We start from the raw sequence: 15,390 nt of genomic DNA, 5'->3' as shown, positions 1-15,390 counted from the left end.
TTTGGTCTTAGGCTTTGCAGCCCCATGAAGTCGCATTTCCATTGAAAATTTAATTTTTTTTAAATAATTGATTAAATGTGTGTGGGGAAGGTTAATAAGAGTGTGTGGATGCTGTTTAATGGTTTAAAATGTTTAAATATATTTAAATAATTAAATTAATATGTGGTTTCTACTTCGCGGATTTTCACCTATCGCGGGTGGGTCTGGAACGCATTAACCGCGATAGGTGAGGGAGCACTGTATATGTATATTGTAATCAGTAACAAGAGCGCAAGTGAGCACAATATACACCCGAACAAGAAGGTATATACAGAATTGTGCTACTACCCGGAAAACAGCATCCTGGTTGCCATGGCAACCACTTTAGATGACGACCGTATGTTGCAACACACCGTCTCCACAGTCTGTACCAATGTACCAAATATGAAACGTGAAAGTTCAAAACTTTGGGAGTTCGAGTGCAAACAGGAATGGATGGACGACACATAATACGCCCCGATATATATATATATACATATATATATATATATATATATATATATATATATATATATATATATATATATATATATATATATATATATATATATATATATATATATATATATATATATCGGGCGTATAAAAAAGTGTGGAAGATAAAAACATTACAAAGGAAAAAATAACTTGCACCAAAAAGTTTAACATTTTCATGCTCACTCACGCTCATGCTGACGCTCACGCCGCGGGTATCGCTTTCGCTCTCTGTTCTTCGAACAGGCGAGCTAAAAAAAGGGACGTGTAGCTTTTGCATTTAAATAAATAATGTAGAAAGGCAAAGCATATATAAACTAGAAGGGCACTTGGTAGAGCGTATACCTCTGCGACATCATGCCTGATCCATGAGAACATATCTGCCCAATACATTTTTGAAATATCATGCTATCCAGTACAATATCATTTTCAGCCCAATCTCTCAATGGTAAAGAATCACTTAAAAATTAAATAATTCTCGTTTCCAGATCCGGATTCGGATCTTCACCAAAATTGAATCAATTCGTCCTTGCGATACACCCAACGTGTCCACCAAGTTTCATCAGAATCTGTCCACAACTTTTTGAGATATCCTGTACACAAACAGACAGACAGAAAGGGCTGAAAACATAACCTCCTTCACCATTGATGTCAGAGGTAATAAATAATTTAAGGTGTTTTGCCAGCATTGGTGATGGTAAAGCATTAATAAATAATTGTCATGCACTAGTAGTGGAGATGGTAAATTATCTTTCTATAATTCCAGCAATCTGTGTGTGTGTATGTGTGTGTGTGTGCGTGCGTGTGTCTGTGACCGCTGTTTCTCGACAACCACTGGTCCAATCTAATTGAAACTTGCCAGGTATATTGCTGGGGACCCGAGTATGTGCCTTTTCAAGGTTTGATATTAATCGGACAAGTGCTTCCCAAGTTATGGCCATTTATTTAGCAAAGCAATGACAGAACACGTTGCTGCGTAGGTGTGGCCGATGCGCCATTTAGTTACCAATGACAGGACACGTTGCTGCGTAGGCGTGGCCATTAGGGAAGAGATCCTCAGCCGCGTTCCCCATTACGGGTTACAACGTACGGACTTCCGGATAGTGATGACTTACTGTATTCCAATAATTTCTCGATTTCTTATGCGCATTTATAGATAAACACAATGCCCCAATCCAGTCGTCGTTTACGAGAGCGAAGGAACGGCCTGTGTGGTTGTTGTTTCTGGCACGCGGTTTGAAAGTTTTTTTTTTATTATTCATTTTTTTGCACGTACGGCCACGCACGTACGTACGGGCACGTACTAGTAGAAATAAATAAAGCTTCCCAACAGCAGGTATAACATTTTAAAATTGCCAAAGTTATGAAATAAAATCATGTCCCATGATTTTTGGATTCAACTTTCAACATTTCTCATTCTCCTATGGGGATAAAATAATGCTAATTTAACATATGGACATCTCTCTGGCTGTTATCAGAGAACCACCTCACCGCCGTCGAGTCTGGCATTTCACTCAAGCCGACTGGCAGGGTCTCCGAGCAGCCATCAAACTTACAGACTGGTCTCCTACCACTACTTTCTCAAACATCAACTCATCCTGGGAATTCTTTCAAAGAAACTTGCTCTCCCTCATGCACAGATTTATCCCCTCTCGTGTTCAGTTGTCTTACCCTTCCTCCCGCCCTTGGTTTACTGAAGCTTGTGGCGAGGCAGTTGTCCTGAAACAACTTGCCTTTGCCTCATGGAAAGCAAACCCAACTGAGGGCAATCTCAGTTCTTTCCACAAAGCTCGGAACAAGTGTGTATCTACCCTCAGGAGAGCCAGAAAACAACATCTTTCTCATCTCAAGTCTGAACTCTCAAACCTCTCTCCCTCCTCAAAATCCTGGTGGCGTTTAATCAAATCTGTTTCTGGTGTATGTTCCCCCTCCATCCCCTCCCTTACCTCAAATGGCCGCACTGCTGATTCCACACGTGATAAAGCTGAATGTCTAAACTCGGTGTTTGCAGCTAAATCTTGTGTCCTAAACCCATCACTATCTCTACCCACTTTACCCAGTCGCACCCAACTGTCCCTGGACTCTGTATCCTTTTCTCCTGACAAGGTGGAGAGCTTGCTTTCAAACCTCGAGTCAGATTCTGCAACCGGTCCAGACGGCATCAGCCCACGTGTCCTCAAAGCCTGCTCTTCTGCTCTTGCTCACCCACTCTCTGTTCTATTCACCCTCTCATTTGCCCAAGGTCATCTGCCATCTGCTTGGAAATCTGCTAACATCACTGCCCTGCATAAAAAGGTGCAAAAACAGATCCCTGTAACTACAGACCAATCAGCCTTCTCCCAATCATCAGCAAGGTGATGGAATCCATCATCGCCTCAGATATGAAATCCTTCCTCTTCTCCAATGGCTTGATTTCCAATCATCAATTTGGTTTCAGACCAGGTCACTCTACCCTAGATATGCTGCTACTGCTCTCCCATCAATGGATGGAGGTCCTCAATGCCAGACAGGAAATCCGAGCCGTATCCCTGGACATATCACGTGCTTTTGACACAGTCTGGCACCCTGCCCTACTCACCAAACTCTCTTCCCATGGTATTCAAGGCCATCTCCACTCATGGCTCGCAGACTTCCTCTCCTGACGCAGTCAACGTGTGGCCCTAAATGGAGTTCTTTCATCCCCTCTTCCTGTGCAGGCTGGAGTTCCTCAAGGTAGCGTTCTGGACCCTGTTCTTTTTCTGGTTTTCATCAATGATCTCTCGGACTCTCTGGAAAATCCTCTATTTCTCTTTGCCGATGACTCCACCCTCTGCCGTACCATCTGTCATCCCTCAGACCGGCAAGCAGCAGCTTCTTCACTCACTGCAGATCTGGATAAAAATCACAAACTGGTCCAACACGTGGAACATGTCTTTCAATCCAGACAAATCTCACACTCACTATGTCTCTTCGAAAGGACAGTTTACAAAACCCCCCCATCCACTTTCTCAACAATCCTCTGGAAGAAGTCTTTTCTTTCAAGCTTCTGGGTCTCACTATCTGCCATGACCTTTCCTGGGAAAGTCACATTTCCAACCTCGCCTCAAAAGCCAGTCGCCGACTGGGAATCCTCCGTCGTGCTAAGTCCTTCCTCGGCCCTCTTGAGCTCCTGACCACTTACAAAGCTTTTGTCCGTAGCCTGATGGAGTACTGCTCTCCCCTCTGGGCTGGTGCTCCTGCCTCCCACCTTTCTCGGCTTCACACTGTCGAAACCAGGGCATTTAAGATCATCGGCATCTCCCGCAATGAAGCTGAGTCTTTGGGCCTCTCACTCAATCACCGCAGGTTGGTCGGTGGTCTTTCTGTCTTCTACCGACTCCTCTCCAGCCTTGCCCCCCCTGCTCTCTCTGCGATTTGTCCCCACCACATTTCCACAGGGCGCTCAAGGTCCGCCAACAACCCCCTTCTGGTAAAACTACCAAAATCACGAATCACTGCTCATCTTCACTCTTTCATTCCTCTTTTTTCCCGCCTTTGGAATAAACTTCCTCGCTCTATTCTTTCCCATTCTTCCCTCCAGGCTTTCAAAACAGCTGTTCACCACCACCTCTTATCTTCCCCCATCCAAATCCTCGATCTTTTCTACCCCCAATAATCCACCCAAGCCCACTTCCTTCATTTCTCCTGCTTTCCTTCCTGAAAGTCCCTGAAATGTCCATCTTCTCTTCGCCATGTTCCCCGTCCCATCCCCATCCCTCTCCCTTCCACAGTTCACCTAATGTGTCTGTTCCCCACTGTTTGTCCCTTCCACTCCCGCCCCTCTTGTCTCATGCCTGCTTGCTGTGAGTTGTGTGTTAGCTCTCATACGAGCCTCGACCAAGGTATACAAAAAAAAAAAAAAATGAATATTTTGCAATTAGAGACTCTAAGATGTTGCCATTTTTATTTGGTAATTGCTTCACATGAAGCGTCTACTCATGAATATACGTGTAGCTTTTTCATTTAAATAGTAAATGTCCGAGTGAAGGAGAAAAAGTAAATTATCCAAGCATTTAAGCTCTTTTATTGGTAAAGTCACATATGTACATTGCACATCTCCTAATAACTTGATAATTGGTGAATGACAAACATGATAACAACACTGAAGTCGTTTAAATCTAAAACGAATGAGACAAGACACTGTTCAAGCAGTTCTGGAGAGCTGTTATCCATAATCACACAGAGCTGACCACTCCTGTATCAGTACGAGGTTTGTTAAGCAAGAAGTTGATGAGCAATGCAAATGTTTTCTCATCAAGATCCACAATCTGATCACCCTCTGCAACTTTGTACAATGGCATGCTCTCGGTTCCCCAGCACAAGTTACGGCGAGGATTGTCTACGTCGCTCTCCACATCCAGTGCCAGTGTGTTCAACTGGTAGCAGAAGAATGAAAACATGTGTCCGTCAGTAATAATGGCTTGCGATGTGAATGGTCTATCAACATCAACATCAGCCCAGAATCCTGCAGAAAAGGAAGGAGAACACTTAATTGAGCTCAACAATCTTCATAATTCCCTTTGACCATGGAAGACATGCAATGTTAGGAAATGTAAAAGGTACACTTATGAGCAAGCACCAAAAGGTGGGCTTGGACATGCAATGATAAAGACAAACAAATATCTTGATGGACTTTTCATTGAAGATTTCTTGGATTGCATTTGGTGAAGAAGCAGCGAGTACAATGGGAAAGTCACTAACAGTCATTCGGAAAAGGCTTTCAAAAGGGAAAACCTGCAGTGAAATTGTTCACCAAATATATATATATATATATATATATATATATATATATATATATATATATATATATATATATATATATATATATGTATGTATATATATATATATATATATATATATATATATATATACACATATATATATATATATTCACAGCTCTGGAAAAAATTAAGAGACCCTGCAAAATTATCAGTTTTTCTGGTTTTACTATTTATAGGTATGTGTTTGAGTAAAATGAACATTTTTGTTTTATTTTATAAACTACTGACAACATTTCTCCCAAATTCCGAATAAAAATATTGTCATTTAGAGCATTTATTTGCAGAAAATGACAACTGGTCAAAATAACAACAAAGATTCAGTGTTTTCAGACCTCAAATAATACAAACAAAACAAGTTCATATTCATTTTTAAACAACACAATACTAATGTTTTAACTTAGGAAGAGTTCAGATATCAATATTTTGTGAAATAACCCTGATTTTCATTCACAGCTTTCATGCGTCTTGACATGCTCTCCACCAGTCTTTCACATTGCTGTTGGGTGACTTTATGCCACTCCTGGCGCAAAAAAAAAAAAAATTCAAGCAGCTCGGCTTTGTTTGATGGCTTGTGACCATCCATCTTCCTCTTGATCACATTCCAGAGGTTTTCAATGGGGTTCAGGTCTGGAGATTGGGCTGGCCATGACAGAGTCTTGATCTGATGGTCCTCCATCCACACCTTGATTGACCTGGCTGTGTGGCATGGAGCATTGTCCTGCTGGAAAAACCAATCCTCAGAGTTGGGGAACAATGTCAGAGCAGAAGGAAGCAAGTGTTCTTCCAGGCCAACCTTGTACGTGGCTTGATTCATGAGTCCTTCACAAAGACAAATCTGCCCGATTCCAGCCTTGCTGAAGCACCCCCAGATCATCACCGATCCTCCACCAAATTTCACAGTGAGTGCGAGACACTGTGGCTTGGAGGGCTCTCCAGGTCTCCGTCTAACCATTAGACGACCAGGTGTTGGGCAAAGCTGAAAATTGGACCAGTCAGGGAAAATGACCTCACTCCAGTCCTCTACAGTCCAATCCTTTTGGTCTTTTGAAAACCTCAGCCTGGCTCTTCTTTGCTTCTCATTGATGAAGGGCTTTTTTTTTTATAGCTTTGCACGACTTCAGCCCTGCCCCTAGGAGCCTGTTTCGAACCGTCCTCGCCGTGCACTTCACCCCAGCTGCCGTTTGCCATTCTTTTTGTAGGTCACTTGATGTCATCCTACGGTTGTTGAGTGACATTTGAATGAGTTGGCGGTCATCCCGGTCAGTGGAAAGTCGTTTTCGCCCTCTGCTAGTATGTAGCTTTGTTGTACCCAATGTCTGCTGCTTGACCTTGTTCTTATGAACCGCAGTCTTTGAAATTTTAAGGATGGAAGCAACGTGACGCTCACCGTATCCCTCTGCCAGTAAAGCCAGAATTGAACCCTTCTTTTCCTCACTCAAAACTTTTCCTTTCAACTCTTTTGGCATGGTCAATAGTTATTTTTTTGATTCCAATTACTTTTGAGGTACTACGAGCACTGTTTTTGCCATCCAGCTGGTCCTATTGCAAGAGGATAGTGATGACCACAGCAGTGGTTTTCATACTTTTCCTTGTTAAATAAGATTTGGTTCAGGTGATCACCTAATCAGTACCTCACTAAGTAGAATGAGGTGTGCCTGTGTTGGAATTCAACAGACACTGGAATGAAATTCTAGACGTGTTCTTGACTGGTTTAAGTTGTCTTGCGGATCATACATCTACTCGTACTGCAAACTTTGCTAGATATCGTCATCAGAGACACTTACTCGATAAGTCAGTTTTCTGCTGGAATCTGCTCTTTTCTCTCTTGTATGCGGCTACTTGGTACGATTTTTATGGGATTTTCATGTCTGCTTTCATTGCTACACTGATGATGTGCTGTATTATGCAATCCTGTATTGCTGTCTCTGCGATTGAACAGGGAAGTCTGTGAACTTTCTCAAACCCAATAGTGATATTTGGCTCTCCATCCATTGAAAAAAAAAAAAAAAAAAAATCTAACACCAGGTAATATTTGTGGATCACCACTTGATCTTTGCTTCCCCACTTTCAAATAAGGGTGTCACGATGGACCCAGCTCTTGCCTGCATTCAACATATTGTTGCGAATTCGTGCCCGCCGGCGTGCGAGCGGCCACGCAACTCGAATTGCGGCACGTCGCCCACCGGACGGACAATTCTGTCGTGACCCTCTCCGACTAACGCCGGGAGCTCGTCACGGGTGGGCCTTTCGGCCTCACCACGATCGTGCCAATCGGCCCCCCGCGTGGGATAGGGTTGTTCGCCAAATTCGACCTACCTAAGTACCCACGCGAAGGGTAGACCGGGTGATCGCACCTCGCCGCAGGTCGACTCCGGACACGGGCCACTTAAGCGACCCGTTCCGTACTATCGGGATAACCGAGCGGTGTTATCGTCGGCCTCGACGGTTCCGATTAATTATCGGGCGTATTAAGCCCACTACCAACCCTTTACGTGAAGCAAGATGGAGATTCAATTAAAGAAAAGACGAAGCGAAACGGGAAAAACAGTTCAACATAATGCACATTTATTCCGCGGCACACGGAGAGCACACATATACAATTACAACAATTATGCACCAAAAGCAGATGCTACAAAAGAAACACAACAATGCAGATCTACTACCGAATACGCGTGCACACGGCAACACTTAAACAGTTTTACTTTACAGACGGCACCAGCAACACATTTACTCAAAAGCAAAAGAAAAGGGCCACCCTCAAAGACAAGGGGGCAGACGGGGCCTGTGGGCCGCGAGACCGGGTGGATCCTACCCGTGTCTTTGCGATGAGCTGCAAATGTGGCGGCGCGGCGGTGCCCCGACTCTGCGCTCCTTCGCGGGTTTCGTTGGCACTGCTTGGAGTGGGGTGGGAACGGGGCCCCCCTTTTCGCACTATCTCAGCGCGGGGGGAAAAAAGGGGGCAATCGTTGATGCTCTGGGGAAAGAGGATAGCCTGCTTGCTTGGGTCCCTCGACGAGCGATTCCACTGCGAGCTCGTCGCCGACTGCCGTCTTCCTTGCCTCGGACCCGAGCTATCTGGTCCCCTCCGCAATTCTCCTCAGCCGACTGCAGCAAATCACCTCGACCGCGCTCCAGGCTCCAGGCTTCCTCTCTCTGCAGCTCCCCGACAGACTCCGAACCCCGACAGACCGACTCTCCTCCAGACCCGACTTGACTCTTCTCAAACTCGCCTTGACTCTTCTCAAACTCGCCTTGACTCTTCTCCAACTGACTGCCGCTGCCACACTCTGCTCTCCAAAACTGACTTGACTGAGCCCGACTCGACCCTGCGCTCGGCACTTTATAGGCCGGCAGGAGAACCCATATGCAAATTTCTGGATCAGAACGAGCTCGGGGGTGGAGCCACGCTCGCCCATTGGACGGAGGAAAAGGGGCGTGAGTCTCCCCTGATCCGAGAATTTGCATATCCCGATTCTACTCCGACGCGCCTGGAGGCGGGGCCAAACCGCCCCGCGCTTGCTGATTGGACGGATCAGAAGTGGGCGTGTATCATTCCTGATCCGAATTCTCCTCGGAAAGCCCGCACTTTGCACTCGCGGTTCGGCACGCGTCCCGTACGAGGCCAGGACAGCCTGACGCTCGGCGTTCACAAGTGGTGCGGGAATGGCCGCAGGAGAAGAAGTGAAGGTGGTGGAGGGTTTATTGTGGTGGTTTATGGCCATGGCGACGTTTGGAATGGCGGTGATACGATGTTTGCGGGAGCGAGTTGTGAAGGTCAAGATCGTGGCTGTTGGCGTTGTTGTTGTTGTGAAGCGGCGTTGTGGTTGGTGGTTGTTGTGTGATGGCGGTTGAGACGTGGTTGGTTCAAAATAAAGATAGAACAGAAAAATGGCCATCTCAAAGGGTCGCAGCCCGAATGAATCACATTTATTCCCTCTAAACAACGGGTTTGGGGCTAACTACACATGTACTTACAGAGATATCTCACCTACGGGACCTGAATGGTGGTTTGCGAATTTCCTCAACTGCAACAATATTTCTAAAAAAATTTCTTCCATCTGCACAATTCTGTCACTCTGTTCATGCTTCAATCTAAGGATCACTGAAACTTTGATTAATGCTTTCATTGCTGCAACGCGTTGTTGCTTTGTTTACCTGCGTCATCTTTCAAGTGAATACGACTTGTATTTGATGGCAGCTCGGTTCATAGTTGAAGCTGAGAAATGTTATCGCATCACTACACTCCTCGTAACTAATGTACAATATCAGAAAAACAATTTTACCGAGTCATGAGTGACTCTACTGAGCAATATGTAAAAACAGTTAAATCACAAAATGTATGCTTGTATTGTCCAGCAGAAAAAAAAAAAGGATTCTCACTTGCAGCTCCTCGAACTTTTGGGCATTTCATGGTCTGATTATTATAATGATGGAACAATAGACAAGTTTTAAAGGGAGTAACCATTGGGTACAAGAATAACTGAGTTTCAGTAAACAGAGGGATATAAAACAGCATTGTGATAATTTTCATTTCGTCAATAGTATTGGAAAATCTTCATGAAGTGATTGAAGAAGCGTGGTCCTTTTTCAATGGACTACAAACGCAATGCACTTGAAGCCTTCTGAGATTTGCTACAATCCAGTTCAATATAATTTACGATAAGAATTTAGTTTGTGGTGAATTAGGGAGTAATACAGGGAGGAGTAAAAAGGCAGCAAACGAAAGTGCATCGTGCATGCACGTCGCTACAAGTTGGTACGTGGTTTTGATATTGCATTGTCATATCACGTTATCGGCTTGGTTGATGGGCAGCATGAAAAAAGCGGCAAAGCGATCTCATGCCGGGCTTAATTTTGTTGATGGATGGTCTCCCTGTTTTATATGGAACCTGGAAGAGGCCAGCAAGCACAAGCATGTATGAACGCAATGAACTTGGTATGCAAACAGATCAATCACTTGGGTAATAGATTCATCATTCAATTTTTCATAATATGGAGTGTGACGAGCATTCTCCCGATTTCCATTGGACATAGTCCAACACCAAAGCGTAACCTCCAATATATATATATATATATATATATATATATATATATATATATATATATATATATATATATATATATATATATATATATATATATATTGTTGCGAATTCGCGCCCGCTGGCGTGCGATCGGCCGCTCGACTCGAATGGCGGCCGCCTCGCCCACCGGACGGACAATTCTGTCGTGACCCTCTGGGAACTATCGCCCGGAGCCAGTCACGGGTGGGCCTTTCGACCTCACCACAATCGTGCCAATCGGCCACCCGCGTAGGATAGGGTTGTTCGCCAAACTCGACCTACCTAAGTACCCACGCGGATGGTAGACCGGGCGATCGTACCTCGCCGCAGGCCGACTCCGGACACGAACCGCTTAAGCGGTCCGTTCCGTGCTATCGGGATAACCGAGCGGTGTTATCGTCGGCCTCGACGGTTCCGATTAATTATCGGGCGTATTAAGCCCACGACGAACCCTTTACGTGGAGCAAGACGGAGATTCAAACGAAGGAAAGGACGCAGCGAAACGGGGAACAATTCAACATTAATGCACTTTATTTACACGACACACGGAGAGTACACATACGGAGAGTACCAGCACGTGTTGAGAAGCGCGGGAGGATTCGCAGGAGCTCGGGAAGGATCGCAGCTCACGGCGATTTGGATCCAGCTCGCTCTCGCTCTCGCCCGGGTCCGAACAACTTGAAGACCACACGAGGTGGAGAGGTTCGAGATAGGTTCTGGGTTTCAGCTCACCTGTTCTCCGAGCTGGAGCTCGTTATTAAAGGCCTCTGCCACCATTTCTTGGGTGTGTGGGTGTGTGCGTACGTGTGTCCGTGGGCCCGTCTAATAAGTAGGAACTGCTGTTAAGTGCAAGTGACTACATAATAAGCAGACGGTTGTAGTTCTTTTGTTGTTTGTATAATTGCATGCGTGTTTTGCCTTGTTTAATTGCATACGTGCTTTATTATAATAAATGTCCTTGTGTGAATGTAAACCTGTTCGTTGCGTCCATCCCCTCATTGAACTGCCCCATCTTGCACTTAGAATATAGTTGGTTTTTAAATAGCCGATAAATAGAATCGGGTTCGGCGAGGTCTGGCGATAATACCCGCTCGATTATCCCAGAACAGAACGGACAGCTTAAGCGGTTCGTCTCCAAGCAAGCCTTCGCCGAGGTACGGTCCCTTGGTAGGTTACCCGCGCGGGTACTTAGGTACATCGATATTCGGCGATTGACCCTATTTCATGCGGGTAGAATACGGACTGGGCCGTGGTAGGATTAAAAACCCACCCGTGACTGGTTTCTGGCGTTGTTCCAGAAAGTCACGACTGGATTGTCCGTTCGGTGGGCGAAGCGACTGCTATTGGTTAGACGCGGTCGTTCGCACGCCGACGGGCGGGACATCTACAACAATATATTTTTTTTCAATGGATGGATATCCAAATATCACCATTGAGTTTGAGAAAGTTCACAGACTTCCCTGTTCAATTGCAGAGACAGCAATACAGGGTTGCAGAATACAGCATATCATCAGTGTAGCAATGAAAGCAGACATTAAAATCCCATAAAAATCGTACCAAGTAGCCGCATACAAGAGAGAAAAGAGCAGATTCCAGCGGAACACTGACAAATCGAGTAAGTGTCTCTGATGATGATATCTAGTAAAGTTTGCAGTACAAGTAGATGTATGATCCGCAAGACAACTTAAACCAGTCAAGAACAGGTCTAGAAATATGAAAACAGGATTGAAGATGGTCCAGTAATACATTATCATCAACTGTGGAAAAAGCAGCAGTTGGATCCAGAAATATCTACATTGAAGATGATCCTTGGTCTACATTGCACAAAATATTGTTTATGACCTTTAAAAGAGCAGTCACGGCACTGTGTCATCGTTTGAAATTACTGGAAATGTTTAAAAAGAATGCAAATCTGGTTGCTAAAGTAAGGAATTAAAGGGTTCCACCATGTTATCAAACGAGGAAGTGATGATAATGAAAGCATGCACGTCACTGAGTGGTGTCACAAGTCATAAGGCAACATTACGCCAAAGACAATTTCATCACAAGATCAAATATTTCATCATTCGTGAGGGTGGATTGAAGTGCTGTCTGTAAAGGGCAACCTGAAAAAAGATGCGATTCCAAAAAAGCGGTCCAACACAAGTTGTTAACCTTTCATCATTCCTCTTCATCGGGATAACAGGTCATCCATCTTTTTTTTTAATGTTTGTTAAATCACAAACACTCATCTTAAATGCAACATGACATCCAACAAACCCACAAAGGACAAGACTTAAGTGCAACCTTGGTAAAATAATTTCCAACTCGCCTTACCCTGATACAATGCCTGTGCAGCAGTCCAAGCAAACAAACTGAAGATTCCGTGAGCACGAAGTCGCACTTCTATCTGATCCTCGAGACCCTTGAGGATGAGGCTGCGCCTGTGAAGCCGATCTGCCACGAGGTGGAACTGGGTATGCCCATAGCAGTGTTGATCTTCAGTCTTGACACCTGTGTAAAAAATTTCCAAGCAGTGAAAAATTACAAATGCAAGTATGCACATCAAAAATCACATACATGAAGAATACTGTCGTGTCAACAGGTCTGACCAATGTCGGCCGTCGTGCCAGGGTTTGGTCAACCCCTGAAGATCGCCGGGCTTACCAAATGTACAGTGTTCAATAGATTGCAATACCTCCCCCAAGGATCGCTCGAATAATAAATGGATTTGGCAGTTCGGCTGCACGCACGAAGGCAGAATGTGGGAACACTCTCCTTATCTTAAAAATTGTTTATTAAAAAGGAACATAACACGGGCAGATCTTGCAGTCGAGAACAGACAAGTAGGGGAAGGAATGACACATGCTAATAACCAATGCTTAAACACTAAATAAATAAATTACTACCTAAGGTGCTAAAAATAAACCGTGAACAGTCGGACAAAGGGAAAGGTGGGGGCTTGTGGCAGGCATGAGCTTGTCTGGCCGATAACGCAGGCTGGTGGGGTACAGGATGACTGAAGATGAGTGGGGCGATGGCGTCCATAAACAGTCGCTGAGGAGAGACCAAAGAGGTGACGATACCAAGCGACAAAGATGAGAAGGAGACGCTCATCAGGGCAACATATCATTAATAAATGTGTTCCACACATGCACCTTTAAACCTTTGGTCCTGCCCACTCACGAACACATGGCTGGTCCTGCAAATGGCCGTTCCGCTGTGGGGTCGGGAGTCTCCACAAAAGCTTCCCACTTCCATCCTGGACCCTCTGCAGCTCGCCATACAACCGGGTTTGCCATCCTCCATGAAAAGTCAGTCGGGGGATTCCCCGTCACACCCGTAGCTTTTATATGCCCATTTGAAGTGCATGTATAGCACTTCTTGCACTCATCATATCCACAAGCCCTCATCTCGCTTAAACAGCAGGTCGACACAATATGACTTGCTCTCAACTCCCCTACAGATGACAATCACTGCCTCCTCAGTGCACATATTACGTACAACTTAGCTCACAGTTCCCTATTTAAGGGTGTAAATCTATCCTACTCGCCCCCCTCCCCCAACTCTTATCATGGAGGTTGGTCGTACTCCATAAAAAGGGATGATATTGGGGAAAAAAATGGCCACCCAATCAAATGTGTGCACAATGATACTCTCATAAACGCCAAGAGTGAAGTCATGAGCATTTAAAAGCCATAACCTTTATTCGAGTGTTTTCTGAACTACCAGGACTTAAGAAGACACCAAAATACATCGCTAATGTACCACATCGGGAGATCGCTAAATCGCCAATTTGTGTTTCCTCTCGTTGTTTCCCTCTAAAAACAATGTAAAACTGTAGCCCGACCTACTTCAATAACTGCTGAAGCCATGATGGTGATTCCAACGAGAAGAAATTACTTTGTCTCTGGGTTAGTGCACGCAACCCAAAATTAAAAAATATATAAAACATTAATTGTTATATTACGAAAAGAAATCGGACGTAAATGTGGACTCAATCAAAGTAGCCCAGGATTGTGAGGGGGGGGGGAATGGACACTGGATAGAACCACTTCAAAAGCAATACATATCGAAACCATCACCCAAATCAACTGGAACAAGAATTAAAACAATTTAATAACATGAATGGATTTAATCCAACCAAAATAACAAAATATATAAAATAGTGAAAACAAATACAATCCTCACAACCCGTGAAAAGTGTCACCGCCGTGAGCTCGTGGTCACGCGACTGACACCATCTTCGGAAGCAACACTGGGCTGACTCGCCTCACGGATCAAGGTGGTTGTGAACGTGTCCCAGATTGAAAAAGCCAAACAAATGTTAAAATGACATTTTGTGTGGCAAAAAACTGCTCCAATCTGTTACGGGAGAGTTGTGGAAAGACATTTCACAGGTATTCTTATATGCTGATGATCAGGAATGGTGTCGTTTTACTCTGAAATATCGCTGCAGTATCACAGCTTCTCATTTGGCGTTCATCACGTGAGCCCTGTTGGTAAATAAATTTGTTTGTAGGTCACAAATTGGTTTACAACATTTTTCTTTTCAATGTAGGGAGGACTAATGAGTGTATTTATGTTAACGGCCACCATTAATCCCACCTTCTCATTGGTTTCACCGAGGGGAAAAAAAAAATGTTGAAACAGAGGGATGAAATCTTTAAAAAAAACAAATAAGTTAGAAATGACACCACATTACGATGCCACAACACCACACTCCTCTTATGGATTACCATCACGACATATTTTGACATTTTACTTTTGTTGTGGAACTCAATGGTGAAGAATCACTTGAAAAATTCTCAAATCTGGATCTAGATTCAGATCCTCACCAAAATCGAATCAATTCGTCCTTATCACACACCCAACATGTCCATAAAGTTTCATCCGAATCCGTCCACAGCTTTTTGAGATATCATGCTATATATTAGTTTAGCCCCATCTCTCAATGGTGAAGAATCAGTTGAAAATTAAATAACTCTTGTATCCAGATCTGGATTCGGATCTTCACCAAAGTTGTATCAATTCCT

General features: G+C 44.3%; 2 protein-coding genes across 4 annotated transcripts in view; one reads left to right on the top strand and one right to left on the bottom strand.

Annotated features, from left to right (window-relative positions):
* MRPS30 (mitochondrial ribosomal protein S30) overlaps positions 1-15,390 on the bottom strand; it is a 54,302-nt gene that overhangs the window by 15,193 nt on the left and 23,719 nt on the right. The window contains exons 4-5 of one of the 3 annotated variants that reach the window (XM_085850082.1): positions 12,692-12,868; positions 4,422-4,996 (exon numbers count right to left, since the gene is read on the bottom strand). In XM_085850082.1, the coding sequence (XP_085706208.1) occupies positions 4,707-4,996; positions 12,692-12,868 (467 nt within the window). In that variant the 3' untranslated portion in view covers positions 4,422-4,706. Of the gene's footprint in view, positions 1-4,421; positions 4,997-7,860; positions 10,202-12,691; positions 12,869-15,390 lie in introns of those variants that run through there. The other 2 variants (XM_085850084.1, XM_085850083.1) reach the window with 2 other exon arrangements.
* The window catches only part of LOC147015389 (N6-Methyl-AMP deaminase-like), a 36,940-nt gene that overhangs the window by 10,172 nt on the left and 11,378 nt on the right, over positions 1-15,390 (top strand). The gene's annotated exons all lie outside the window — the stretch shown is intronic.

The sequence above is a fragment of the Eptatretus burgeri genome, chromosome 12 (assembly GCF_056783735.1).
Source record: "Eptatretus burgeri isolate ZD-2024b chromosome 12, Ebu_testis_v1, whole genome shotgun sequence".
Taxonomy (NCBI): Eukaryota; Metazoa; Chordata; class Myxini; order Myxiniformes; family Myxinidae; genus Eptatretus; species Eptatretus burgeri.
Note: the sequence above shows the minus strand (reverse complement) of the source record. Positions and strands in the feature narration are given on the sequence as shown.